Here is a 14,787-nt window from a genome sequence, read left to right as displayed (position 1 = left end):
TCGCTAAAGGAGCAACCATTGAAGTTCAGGTTGATTAGGTTTGTGGGAGGTGGTTTCCATCTATCATAATCCAACCGATTGTCAGCCCTAAACCTATTATTGGACTCAAATTTAAATGTAATCTTGAGTACAATAATAGGTTTTGGACTAACAATCTTTCGTCATAATCCGAACGAACATGGCATAAGTATGTTCTCAATTGTACAATCTTTGAATTTTCATGCATTTAGCCCATAAACGTATCACTTAAAATGTTTATGCGTCAAATTCAGTCCATCTAAGCTATAAAAGTTAAATCACACTATCTTTACAAGAGCAACTTCATCCTTCCATCAGCTCTAATTTTAGTTAGCAATACCTTTGATTTTGAACCATTGACCTACCTTTGTCCATATGAATGTTACACGTTTACAATGTAGCAGGAGATGGTTTGCTGATTCCCCTTCTTCTCTGCATATGCTACATATATTTGCCTACTGAAACTCCTTTCTTTTAAAACCATCTCTGAGTGTTAATATTCATTAGCATAGGTGTCCATACGAATGCTTAAACTCTTGTAGGGATTTCAACACCTTCACCAAAAGGTATGTTGAATCCTCATGTGGGAGAAGTGAAAAGTAGAATGACTTAACCTTGACATCACAATTGTTGTAAAAGACATGCACATGTTCCACTACCTTTTCGTAGCATTTAGATTATCTTGGCATTTTGGTTCTAGACTTTACCTAACCAAGTATCTTGCCAAAACCTCAAACCTCACTCTGTCATTCTCCAAACATTTCCCTACTACCATTTGAAATGACTTGACTATTAGACATTGACCACCAAGCCCTAGAGCCTCTCTCTATCTAATTTCATAACCTCCTATCTATCTGAAAGATTTTCTATAATTTTTAGGTTTTTTGAATTAAAGTTGATTGGAGCAATTATAGATCTAGAATTCATGAATTATCAAAAAATTAATAAAAATTGGGAAAAATGCAGTTACACTCCCTCAACTTTCTGACACATTCAACGGGTTATTTCAAACCCATCAACATACAATGTCGGTTTAAAATCAATCGATGATTACGATTAATTGGCGAAGGTATAATTTGCTGTCACTATTTTTATGTTGTAGCAACAGGCGACACAGAATAAATGCCGTCCTATATAGACCCTTTTTCTTGTAGTCTATTGATTTCAAGATCTTACATGTGGGTGAAAAAAATCATCTCCCTAATTGAATAATAAAGTATGCAATATTAAAAAATACCCCCAAAACTATTTTTTGAGGGCGTATTTTGATAAAAATTGTTCAGCTTACCAAAATATCCCCAAAACTAGCTGCTATATAATTGTTAGAGATATTTTGGTAAAAATAACAAAAATCGTAGGACGTGTTTCATGGGCAGACCTCTAGCCCAAGCCTGCCCAAACCACTGGGTTATGCCTAGAACGGCCAGCTACTATACACATGGCCCGTCCCCAGGCGCATTGCTACCTTTAATCAAATTATTATAAATTAGAGGAATGCTAAACTCAGTCGTGCCCTTGCAAAAATAAGATGAAAGGGCGGCCCTGTCGGTTGAATGCCACCAAAGTGCAATTAATGTTGGGAAGTGATATATACGCCCCTTTTGATTACTTGGGATACCCATCAGGCATCAGCAGTGTATCAACGACTGCAGAGGGGCTGGATGTACTTCATATGAGATTTATCAATGGGGCTAATTGCCACTTACACTGCTGCTGAGTCTCCCAAGTAATCAAAAGGGGCAGATGTATCACTTCCCTTAATGTTCTTTGACATTAACCAATGGAGGTGCCCTTTCATCTCTCTTTTGTACGGGCACCTTTGAGTTTGGCATTCCTCTATAAATTAAGGTTGGTTCAAAAAGTAGGAAATTTTAGAAATATTTTTCCTTCCCAAACTTCTCCGGAAATTCCTGGAATCCAAACGGGTCTTATTGTATGTTATATCAGTGACATAAGAAAGGGTTAAAAAAAACAGGGAAAATAGGGTATGGGCTGGATTTTCCAACCCTGAGGGCGCGTCAGGGTTCATTTTTAGGCCCTGACTCAGGGTCGGGTCGGGTCGGGTTCATGGTTCATGCCTCGGGTCAGCCCAACCCTAAGTTTTCTATTATATAATTGAACCATCTGTGCATGTTTCTTTTGCTAATGTTTTCTATTATCTTGTATTGATGTTTCTTTAGATTATTATTGTTAGTTGTCTCTGCTGCCCGTCATGTTGTTGAATTCATAGTCTTATTTTGTTTCCCTTCTCGGTTTATTGAAAATTTTGTCCTATATGATATGTGGTTGCTTTATTTTTGGCACTCTTAACAGGTATTTGTAGTAGGGTCAATCAGAGCCAGCCTGGCCCGGCCCAGCCCAATCAGGACGGGCCAGGGCCACGCTGAGCCCTGTAGGGCAGGCAATGGGTTGAGGTTTTTCGGCCTTGACTCAGGGTCATGACGGGTCAAGGCTGAGATAATGGCTTCGAGGGTTGGGCTAGGGTTTTGAAAGACCCGACCCAACCCGACCCTGTTTGCAGCCCTAAATGAACTGCTAGGGCAGAATTTTGTATATTTCCTATTGTTAGGAATATTAGCACCTACCAAAAATAGAAAAAGAAAAAATCAAATTTCCCCCATTTGCTTAAAGAGTCCTTTATCACTCAATGTTAACCCAAGAAAAGCGAGTAACAAACTTTACATTGTTACCATTTAAAAAAAAACTTCTCATGACTAACAAGGGATTTCCTAGCGTCCATTGGAGAAGGCATTTCGCGGATGGGCTTTTGCATGTGAGAACAGCCACACGAGCTTACTTTTCAGCATATTTTGTCCTCTGCTCTCAAATGCAACAGCCCATCCACGAGATGCCTTCTGCGCTAGATGCTAGCAAATCCCGACTAACAAATAGTATCATTCAAACTCATATGGCATAATTTGCACAATATCCTTTGCCTTGATGTTTTGGCTCCTGAGGCACTCCCCCATTCATTTAATCACATTGATCTTGGCAGTTGGTTGCATACCGCCTCTAAATTTAATAATGTCTGGAGCGCTGTTATCATATATATATATATATATATATATATATATATATATATATATATATATATATATATATATATATATATATATATATAAAAGTAAAGCGGAATCCTCTAAGCCGTGGTGGTGCCACGTGTCACCCCTCTCTCTCTCTCTACTCAGAATATTAAAAAAGCCACTTATTCCTTTTTCAAACGTTTCTTCAATAATGTTTCTTTTTCCGTTTTCATTGCTGCTATAAATTTGCAATTATAGCAAAAGGTTTTAATACAGCTATTATGTTTCCTATTCAGTGAAAGGAAAGATTTTTTAGCAAGAGTTTCTTTGGAATAAGGAAGCAACCCTTCCTATTCCAACGCCCACGTTTCCCTTCCTTTTCATATTCCTACGCTTCTAAAATTTAGTGGTATATACAACATGATTTTCGCCTATGTCCTTCGGGTCCCACACTTGGACGGCAAGAAGGTGACACGTGTCGTAATCGTATGGTCATGCCGTTTATCAGCACCTTTCTTCATGATGGTTAGGCTCCATTGGTGCATGGACGACACGTGGCGAGATTTGGGAGTAGCGCCGTTTTAGATTGGCACTTTTGAATGTCTATTTCCATGTTTTTGTATATTGCAGTTGAAATGGCTTTCTCTTTATATTGCTGTTGAAATGGCCCCGGCCGATAATGATAAGCTTGATTATATATCGTCGATTTAGCCTGCATGTGCACCCGGTGTAGGTAAATTGTGAACTCAATGTTCATTTTCTCATTTTTATTGGAATATACATCTTTACCAATAGATTTCAACTAATGATCAGTTTTGCTTCTATCCAAAGATGGTTTGGTCTATTTTTTATGGTTGCATCTATAATCTTATCAATTTCATTCTTTTATTGGTAGTGTTGCTTCAAAACTAAAGAATTGATAATTCTATCTTTTCTTTCTTTTATTTTTAATTACTAATTTGTTTGTACATTTAGCTTTTCTTTCTTTTATTTTTATAGGGTTGTCAACATTTATCCTCATGGATTTTTTTAAGAATGCATCTTTAATTTTAAAACAGTTTTAAAGCATATTTTGTTCCTCGCCCCGTGCATCGCACGGGTCTGCAAGTAGTCATAATAAGTGGGGCATCATTTGCAATAGGGACCAAAACCGGAGAAACAAAATCCATGTTTTAATAGTTGCGTGCCCATAAAACCTTCTTTGGTCCTCATTGGGGCCCACAATTTCTGGGTGATCTAAACCACTCATTTGTTGGGCCCCAACGTAGATATTGCGTGCCCATAAAATCTTCTCCTTAGGATGATCCTAACCCTGACTAATCCGTGGAGGTTTCTATAATGTGCCGTCCCTTTTATACCTCCACTTTTCAGTGGTTAGGATAATCCTATGGAAAAGATTTTAGGGCATGCCCTATCTACGGTGAGGCCCATCAAATGAATGGTTTAGATCAGACAAACAACGTGGGCCCAACAAATGAATGGTCTATATTGTGCATGCCCTATCCAGGAAGGCACTAATCCCTCGGGAAAAAAAGATAATGGAAAATGATATTAACCCAAACAGCCGAGAGAACATTTTCAATGTGTGGCACATGGGTTGTGGGTCCTACCACAATAAGTGTGTTACTTTTTAACAATTATTGATGGGGAGCTGATAAATTCACCTCTATTAATTTTGGAGACACCCCTTCTAAGACCTTGACACCTACTAAAGTACATAGTCACTCTGGATCCCATCAGAACTCCGAAGTTAAGCGTGCTTGGGCGAGAATAGTACTAAGATGGGTGGCCTACCTGGGAAGTCCTCGTGTTGCACCTCCGCCGCTTTAAAACCTATCAAAAAAAAAGTACATAGTCACCCCATTTAAGACCTTCTCACCGACTAAATTTGGGAGCCATTACATCAAGTTAGATATTTAATTTAGTAAAAGACCAAAATAACTATTAAAGCAGCCCATATCCAATATTTCTCTGTTAGTCGCCCATAATCAGCCTCTCGCCCAAATTTGAAAAAATAAATTGGATTTTCATTAGGGTTTGTGTCCCTTATTTTCAGCCTTTTCTTGCCCTCTTATCACTCGATCTCTCCCGGTTCTCTCCCATTCCCTCCCTAAGCTAATATTTAATGGGAAAAAAAATTAGGGAGATGAGATTTTCACTCCCCCTGCATTACTTGCACGCTCCCCTTTTAACGTGATTTGACGTAAAAAAGCATTAGTGCGTGTTTGGCGTACCGTTTAAAACACCGTTTGGCGTTTGAAACACCGTTTTGGGGCCAAATGGCCGTTTAGTAGTGTTTGGGTGCGCAGCCATTGTTTGAAACACCATTTTGAACCCTCAAAACGGTGTTTTGCAAACGGAGGGGGGGAGGTCCGTTTGCAAAACGCCGTTTTGAACGGAGTTGTTAGGCTGTGGGTTTTTACGTGTTTGCCCTCACCAAAACCTATTTTTATGTATATGAGTGCGATTTTATGCGTCAAATACAAAAAAAGTGGAGGTGTTAATATCATTCTTGAGGACACAAATTTGTTAAATTGTTAATATTTAATTCAAAACAAGGGGCTGCTGATATCATTGTAGGATCTCTTAATTTTGATTTTTTAAAGACAAAAGAATTAAAAGAAACCCTAGTTTCTTACTTTCTTCATCTACTTTGCAAAGTTGCAAACCCTCTCACTCCTCACTGCCTCAGCGCCTCCACTCGTCCGTCAAATCCAGCAAATCCGTCCATTAAGAAGAAGAAGGAGAAGAACCCCAAAGGTAAAGCGATTTTTTTTTGTTGGCAATGATGTTTAATTTTAATAGTGTTTGAATAAGATCCTAATGACCTTTTAATATTGGGCCTAATGAGAGAGTAGTTGAGTACATTGAGGGCAACCAAACATTGCCCTTTTTGGTCATTTTACTACTAAAACTCCGTTTTAGGGCATTTGCAACCAAACACACAATACCTCCGTTTGCTGTTTAAAACACCGTTTTGATTTGGCCAACCAAACATGAAAACGCCATTTGGCAAACCGCTGTTTTGAACTAAAACGCCGTTTTGCAAAACGGTGTTTTAAACGCTATTTCAAACGGTACGCCAAACACACCCTAAAGTTGCCCACTTTTCCGTTAAATAATGTTACAAGGGGAGCGTGCGCGTAATGCAGGGAGAGTGAAAATATCATCGCCCAAAAATAGCAAAACATGGCCTAATAAAAATTGATTTCTGCGCAATCAAATTCATGGTCTTCGCTAGTGCCAAATTTAGGTATTATCATAACATTATTGTTTTCTCGGTACTCCTTGAGCATCATTTTATTGTTGGTAACATGATTTTACACATGTTTTGTGATTTTCCCCTAAAAGTATGTATATATCCATGATCCCTAGAGCAATTATATAATGTTTACGAGTGCCCTTATTTGGGTAAGGGCACTCGTTAGCATAAAAATCCTTATTTTATAGAAGGGATTTGCCATTTGATTCATGTGATGTGGGTTCTCTCACGCAACATCAGGTCCTCAAAATGCCATTTGCAATGGCCCCTAGCAAATCCCTTTATAAAAAGAAGTGGGCATCTTTTGTGTTGGACATGTCACGTGAAAGTGGTATCTTTATTTCCTGTGAGATAGACATAAAGATAGGGTCTATTTATGCCTTGTGCCCAGTCCATTTATGTATTGTGAGTGAGATGGATGTTATATGGGCCGCACCAGAGGATGATCCAAACAGTGCATAAGATCATTCATTTAAGAAGAGAAATGACATCAACACTACCATATTTTGATGATTGCACATGGACCTCACCATAGGATGATCCAAACAGTCCATTAGATGGGCCAAAGCCTAAATAGGTTGTACCTCAAAAATGATTTCCATAGGTTGATCCTAACCCTCCGATCTATAGAGGGTTAGAATCAACCCTCTAATGTGAGGAGTATGCTCTTCAAAATACGGTAGTGGTGATATCATCTGCCATGTTGTTGCGTTGATTTAATCTGAGACATTGATGTTGGCAGTTGGTTTGCATACCCAACTCAGCCAGTAAATCAACAATGTTTCATTTTTTTTTTTTAGGCTGCACGTGCATGCGCGACCGTGCACCATATAATTTCTCTAAATTTAATAGTGTCAGGAGTGCCAATATCATAATAAGTGATTGCCGCATCATTTGCAAACTGCAATGGGGACCAAAACCGAAGAAACAAAATACATGTTCTAATAGTTGCGTGCCCTTAAAACCTTCTTTGGTCCTCATTGGGCACCACAATTTCGGGTGATCTAAACCATTCGTTTGTTGGGCCCCAACGTAGATAGGTCGTGCCCATAAAATCTTCTCCTTAGGATGATCCTAACCCTGACTGATCCGTGGAGGTTTCTATATTGTGCCGTCGGTTTTATACCTCCACGGATCACTGGTTAGGATAATCTTATGGAGAAGATTTTATGGGCATGCCCTATCTACGTTGAGGCCCAGCAAATGAATGGTTTAGCCCAAACAATGTGGGCCCAACAAATGAATGGTCTATATTGTGCACGCCCAATCTAGGAAGCGACTAATCCTTCGGAAAAAAAATATGATACTGGAAAATGATATTAACACAATCGCCCAGAACATTTTGAATGTGTGGCACATGGGTTGTGGGCCCTACCAACAATTATTGATGGGGAGCTGACGTATTCACCCCTATTAATTCTGGAGACACCCCTTCTAGGACCTTCACACCTACTAAAGTAGGCAGTCACCCCATTTAAGATCTTCTCACCTACTAAATTTGGTAGCCATTACATCAAGTTAGAAATTTAGTAAATGACCAAAATACCTCTTAAAGCAGCCCATATCCAATCTTCTCTGTTAGTCGCCTATAACCAGCCTCACACCCAAATTTGGAAAAAAAAAAAAAATTGGATTTTTATTAGAGTCAGTTTCCCCTTTTTCCAGCCTTTTCTCCCCCTCTTCTGTCCCATTCCCACCCTAAGCTAATATTTAGTGGGAAAAAAAATTATGATAGCAAAGCATGGCCTTAGTAAATAGGGCTGATCCAAACCGTCCACTAGATGGGCCACAGCCTAAATAGGTCGTGCCACAAAAATTATTTTCATAGGTTGATCCTAACCCTCCGATCTATAGAGGGTTAGGATCAACCCTCTAACATTCAGATCGGAAGGTTAGGGTCAACCTATGTAAATGATTTCTGGGACATGACCTATTTAGGCTGTGACCCATCCACTGGACGGTTTGGATCATCCTATGGTGCGGACCATACCGTACTTTTAATAAAGTGAGAGTGCCCTCATCAAAATACAGTAGTGCTGATAACATTTCCCTAAAGAAAGTATGTCTTTAAAGTCGGGAAGAGAGTAAAGCAAACTAAAAAGAAAAAGAAGAAGTCTGTGTGATTCTACTCGGACTAGCTCGAGAGAATTTTTTTTCTCCCACCAAGGATCAAATATGGTGGATGTTATCGTTAAAATACTGTTTGAGAATTTGAACTCTCTAATCCAAAACGAGATTCAATTAGTTGGGGGTGTCAAGAAAGATATGGAAAAGCTTAGGAGCATCATACAAAGGATTCGACTTATACTCCCAAATGGAGAGGCTATGGCATTCAGGAATGAGGAACTGAAGGATTGGCTCACAAAGCTTTCAGATGCGGCCTATGATGCGGACGATATCTTATCAGACTGGGCTGTGGAAGATCAACGATTAGATGTTGAGAGCACAAGTGGGTGTGGCAACATACAAGTAAGCAATACCTTCTTTCCTTGTTTTCATTTCCAACGTAATACATTTCGCCATAAGATAGGAACTAGGCTAAAACAGATCCTCGAGACATTCAACTCAATTGCAGAGGAGAGGCAAAAGTTCAATTTGGAAGAAACAACAACAAGTTCTGAGAGCGAAGAGAGAACACCTACTGTGTCATTAGTAAATGAAAAAGAAGTTTATGGGAGAGATGAGGATAAAAAGAAGATTGTGAAACTATTGCTAGCCGATGTGAGTAATGAAAATGATGTCCCTGTTATTGCCATTGTTGGCATGGGGGGCTTGGGGAAAACCACACTAGCTCAATTGGCCTACAATGACGAGAGTGTTAAGGGCCATTTTGAGCTAAGAATGTGGGTTTATGTGTCTCAAACTTTTGATGTTACTAGAATTGTAAAAGCAATTTTAGAATCCGCAACTCGAAGTCCAACTGATCTTACACAGTTGGATGGGATGCAAGAAAGCCTCCGAGAAATAATATGTGAGAAGAGATTTTTGCTTGTCCTTGATGACGTATGGAACGAAAATAAAAAAAACTGGGATAATCTAAAGAATATCTTAACATGCAAAGGAAAAGGAAGCAAAATCATTGTAACTACTCGTAAACAAACGGTTGCATCGATTATGGGTGCGCTTCACGAATCCCCCCACTTGACTGGTTTATCAGACGCTGATTGTTGGTCTCTGTTTGAGAATCAAGCATTTGAACCAGGGAAAAGTAAAGAGCATCCAAACTTGGTTACAATTGGTAAAGAGACCGTCAGGAAATGTGGGGGTGTTCCTTTAGCAGCTAAGGCATTAGGAAGCCTCCTACGTCTCAAAAGGGAGGAACCTTCGTGGTCGTCTGTAAGAGACAGCCAAATATGGGAATTACAAGATGATGACATTTTGCCTGCTCTAAGATTGAGCTACACCAATTTACCATCTCATCTAAGGCAGTGCTTTTCTTTTTGCTCTATATTCCCTAAAGGCTCTACAATTGTGAAAGAAAAACTTATTCTTATGTGGATGGCTAATGGCTTTGTTACGCCTAAGGGAGGAATGGAGTTGGAAGACATTGGAAATGAGATTTTCAATGATTTATTATGGAGGTCTTTCTTCCAAGACATAGAAAAGGACGATGGAGGAAATATAATAAGTTGCAAGATGCATGACTTGGTACACGATCTTGCACGGTCTGTTATTGGGAACAAGTGTTATATCGTGGATTCAGAAAAACCTGATAATATCCCTCCGTCGACTCGATATGTCTATTCATTATCAGAATGTCCGAGCTTGTATAAGGCCAAATCCATACGAACGATGCTATTGGGCTTTGAATTTCAATGCAGGATCCCTGAAGAGATCGAGGAAAACTTGATCCTTAGAGACATCGAGAAATTTAGATACTTGCGATGGCTAGACCTAAGTAGATATGATGTTAACCCACATTCAATATGCAACTTGAAACAGCTAAGATACCTTAGCCTCTCCGATACTAACATCAAAACTTTACCTGAATCGATTATCTACCTACAAAATTTGCAAACATTGAAACTACAAGAGTGTTGGAGGCTCCATAATCTCCCACCACTAGGGCAGCTTCCCTCACTCAAGAATCTTGAGATAGGAGGAATGCCTTCAATGAAGCAAATCAACAAAGAGTTTTACGGTACCAGCACATTGAATGGATTTTCATTTCCATCTTTGAAAAGACTACTACTATGTCGTATGTCTAATTTAGAGATGTGGGCATCTGTGGAGAAAGGAGGAGCTTTTCCTTGCCTTGATGAATTGAAGATTGAAGACTGCGGAAAGTTGATCACCCTGCCATGTTTTCTACATCTTACCTCCCTTGTGATTTATAATCTTGGTGTGATGTCATCCTTTCCAGAAAGCTTTCTACGACAAGGTAATACACTCCAACATTTAGAAATTAGGGCTTGCAACAAGTTGAGGAGTCTTCCTAGGGAGCTGGACAATTTCGTTGCTCTCAAGTCATTGATCATTTGGCATTGTAAGGAGCTGGTGTCTTTGCCGGAGGGATTGCGAAACCTCACATCTCTCGAAAAGTTGGAGATTGGACTGTGTGATAGTCTAATATCATTGCCGGATGACGTGCGGTATCTCACTGCCCTCCAAAATCTGCGAATCGGTTATTGTGATGAGTTGGCAACATTACCAGATGGGCTGCTACGGCATTTGGAATCTCTTCAATCAATGGATATCTTTCACGGTGATAAGCTCGTTTCTTTGTTGGATGACTCGCAGTACCTCATTGCCCTCCAAAATATGGAAATCAGTTTTTGTGATAAGTTTGAATCATTGCCAGATGGGCTACAACATGTCACTACACTGCAAGACCTATCCATTGGCTACTGTCGGATCATGCAGAATTTGCCAGAGTGGGTCGAAAAGCTCACATCTCTTCGATCTTTGACCATCTGTGGTTGTGATAATATGACTTCATTGCCCGCGGGACTACAACGCCTCACCGCACTCCAAAGACTGTCTATTATCAATTGTCCAAATTTGAGGAGACGATGCGAAAGGGAGAGAGAAGAGGATTGGCACAAGATAGCCCATGTACCGCATATCACCATTACATGATGCCATTGCCAGGTTCGTTATTTCCTCGTCCCCTCTTTTATCTTTTAATAACCAATGTCCTTGCATTCTCTTTCTTTCCTTCATCTACACCAAATATTGTTAATATACAGTCAACACCTCCTTCCTTTAGGTTTTGCTTTCTCAACTTATGTGGAAATGCATATGTTTTTTTCCATCATTTATTCTTACAAATTGTCCTATGTATCATTCTTTTTTACTAATTAATGTATTTACCATCAATTACTAATATAGGAAAGGGTTCCTGCTAATGTTAGCAGCTAGCTTAGCTGCTAACGTTTGAATAAAATAAGGGTGGGGCCACGTTGTTGGGGTGATCCTAAGCATTCATTTTAAAGGCTCCATCATGGATGGGGTGTGCACCAAAAATCAACTTCATTGGATTATCATAGGATGTCCATTTGTGGGGGTGAAAATGGACAGATACTGTTTGTCCACTAATCTGCCCATTTTTCACCCCCTAAATGGACACCCTAAGATGATCCATTGGAGCTGATTTTTGGTACTCACCCCATCCATAATGGTGCCTTTCAAATGAATACTTTGGATCAAACCAACAATGTGGGTAATTTTACATGCACATCTTTTTCTTTTTTTGCCGTCCCAAAGATTTATTTATTCATATTCCTATGAAAATTTCAATTGTTTTTAACATGATAAAAATAAACGATCTTTTCTGGCAAAACAAATTATATTTTGTTAAATAATAGTTTTTTTCCACATAAAAAATTCTTGTTTTATGTTGGACTTTTCAGAAACATTTTCCAAAAGAGTTAACGTTTTGACTTTTTCTTGAGTTTTAATCGACACTATAGTTTGTAAATGAGGGATTTTCATAAAGATTAAATCTCTTCACCATATAATGTTAAAAATTGGGCTGCAGTGTGATTAACATCTGATAATAACCTTGGTAAAGAAATGAAATGATCTATATACAGTGAGGAATGGTAGAATGAAGGGAGCCCTTGAAAAAATGAGATGAAAGGGCTCTCCCATTGGCTGCACATCACCGAAGTACAGGGAGCCCTTGATATTTTGGGCAACTAACCGTCTCTACAATAAGCAACACCTGAATTTGTCATAAACTACCAAGTTAAAGTCATTAAGGGCATGCTTGGCACCGGTGAAAATTTTTTCCATGGAATATTAGTGGGCCTAATTGTGAGAAATGGTTGGAGAAGGAAGGAGAGGGAGAGACTTGAGAAGGAATAAGTGAAGAGAGCATGAGAAATTCCTAAAAATGGTGAAAAAATAGGATACTATATAATGGTATCCTATTTCTTCCATGGAATATTAGACGGGCATGCCCACACATCTCTAGCATGAAAATTTCTTAACAAATTTGTGTCCCTGTTACATGGCATAAATCTATAAGATTTCTTGGAACCCGAACTGGAGAGAACTTGAACTTAGTTGTTGATAGATATATGATGAAAGTATATGATAGATAGAAATGTGAGTTTTTATATGGTGCACTTGCAGCTTGAAAGCACATCGGGCCCACATGTATGGATGATCTAAACCATTCAGGTATTCATCCCTGCCATAGACATGCTGTGCTCTAAAATTGGGCCCTGAAGGAAAATCATAATCTTTCGATTTGTGGAGGTTTCTATACCCAGTCGTCCATTTTAAACCTCCACAAATCAAAGGGTTAGGATCATCCTCATTTTTGGAGCACGGCATATCTATGGTGGGGTCCAACACATCCATTCATATGGGCCTCACTGTACTTTTTGCTCCAAATGCAGCTGCACTAGTGCTCACCGTAATGTACACAATAGCATTATAGGACATTAAAACGCCAAGCTAATGTTTTATGTAATGTACACAATAGCATTATAGGACATTAAATGGAGCATCCTTCTCTATGGCTATTGATTTTTATTATTTTGGAGCTGCTTTTCTGTCTTTTTCTAACTGCTTTCAATGAACTCTTCTTGCAGATGAAGGGAATCATTGTTGTCTTGCCACTGTTTTACTGAGTTCAAAGGTAAGAGATTTGGTGTATTTGTCCAGATATTTCATTAAGAAAAAAAACCATTTATAATAATAATAAGAGGAATGCTAAACTCAGGGGCATCCTTGCTAAAATGGGCTGAAAGGGCGCCCCAATTGGCTGCACGTCACCATCTAGCATTTATGATGGCTGCAGGCCAAAGATTATTAAATGCACTTTGGTGACTTGTAGCCAATGGCGGCCCCCTTTCAGCCCAGTTTTGCAAGGGCGCCCTTGAGTTTAGCATACCTCTAATAATAATATTATTATTGACATGGGTGAACTATAATTTTGCAGCCTGAGACACAAAACGGGTTTATTTGGGTCCACATGCATCAGACATGGATGGATGGTTTTGGAGCGAGAAACCAGACATCCTGGCTATTCTAGATGTTGGGTTCGAGTCCGATGCCAAATATCTGGTAATAATTTTTCTTTTGATATAATAAGTTTCTGTCATCTTTTAATTTATACCAGCCAGTTGATTAGCACCAAGCGTACTTGTGACTTGGAAACACATCATTGGCGCATGGATTGTTAATTTATTCTGTTATTTTTTCTTAACAATTTCATCGAGAATGATATACTTTTATCAGAAAAAGGGCAGCTGGTCTGTGCAAAGTTCTACCTATGATTTCTTATGTGACTTATAAACTCCCAAGGATCAGACTTGACCTCTATTTTTTTAAAGAAACTACAAAGTGATCCCTTTAGACACTTTAAAAACTTCCTGTGTCAACCATCTCTACTCGCCCGAGTCTACTCTGTTTTACTGTGGCCAAGTTCTCACCCAATTCTGACATTTGTCTTCCCAAGTCCATCAACTCATTTATCTAGGCTGAGTTCTCGTTCGAGTTCTTAAAAAGTGGTTTTGACTATGATAATAAGTTTGAAGTTTCAAAAGAGTGAAATATTTCACGAAGAGGAATATCCAATGTGGCCTGTCCATTGGGTTGCTTATGGCCCAAAATCTGCTATGATTGGATAATTCTGACAATCTGACCAAGAGTTGCTAATCAGTGGCCAGGATTATTGGCAATAGTTAACATTTAATAGCCAAGATTGCTTTGGTTAGATTGTGTCTGACTGGAGTTGTTTGGGCCATGGCCAATCCAACGAGGTTCTTACTACTAATAAGTGATAAATTCTCAAAGATTTGGTAGAGTAGATTTTATAAGTAATGAAGATTGCAATTTATTTTTTGAAAAAAGATGACGGTTATATCAAGTCTTCCTCTCTACCACCAATCATCCATCCATTCCTTTGTAACATTTCTTAATTTCGGTGAACACAGCTCTCCCACCTTTATAGAATCATTTTGTCTAATGGGTCCTGAATATGACATCAAAATGTTCCCATTTTATTTCGAAATACTCTTCCAATACCCA

The 14,787-nt window shown here is 39.0% G+C and overlaps 1 protein-coding gene across 1 annotated transcript; it reads left to right on the top strand.

Moving 5' to 3' along the window:
* Positions 1-8,424: 8,424 nt before the first annotated feature.
* On the top strand, positions 8,425-14,345 carry LOC143859219 (disease resistance protein RGA2-like). Its single transcript, XM_077369914.1, has 3 exons — positions 8,425-11,394; positions 13,347-13,393; positions 13,697-14,345. Exon 1 carries the CDS (start codon positions 8,479-8,481, stop codon positions 11,380-11,382), a length of 2,904 nt encoding a protein of 967 aa, XP_077226029.1. The 5' UTR covers positions 8,425-8,478; the 3' UTR covers positions 11,383-11,394; positions 13,347-13,393; positions 13,697-14,345.
* Positions 14,346-14,787: the final 442 nt, after the last annotated feature.

Source organism: Tasmannia lanceolata, unplaced genomic scaffold, assembly GCF_043159265.1.
Source record: "Tasmannia lanceolata isolate RefF3 unplaced genomic scaffold, GAP_Taslan_0.1 ptg000029l, whole genome shotgun sequence".
NCBI classification, from domain to species: domain Eukaryota; kingdom Viridiplantae; phylum Streptophyta; class Magnoliopsida; order Canellales; family Winteraceae; genus Tasmannia; species Tasmannia lanceolata.
Note: the sequence above shows the minus strand (reverse complement) of the source record. Positions and strands in the feature narration are given on the sequence as shown.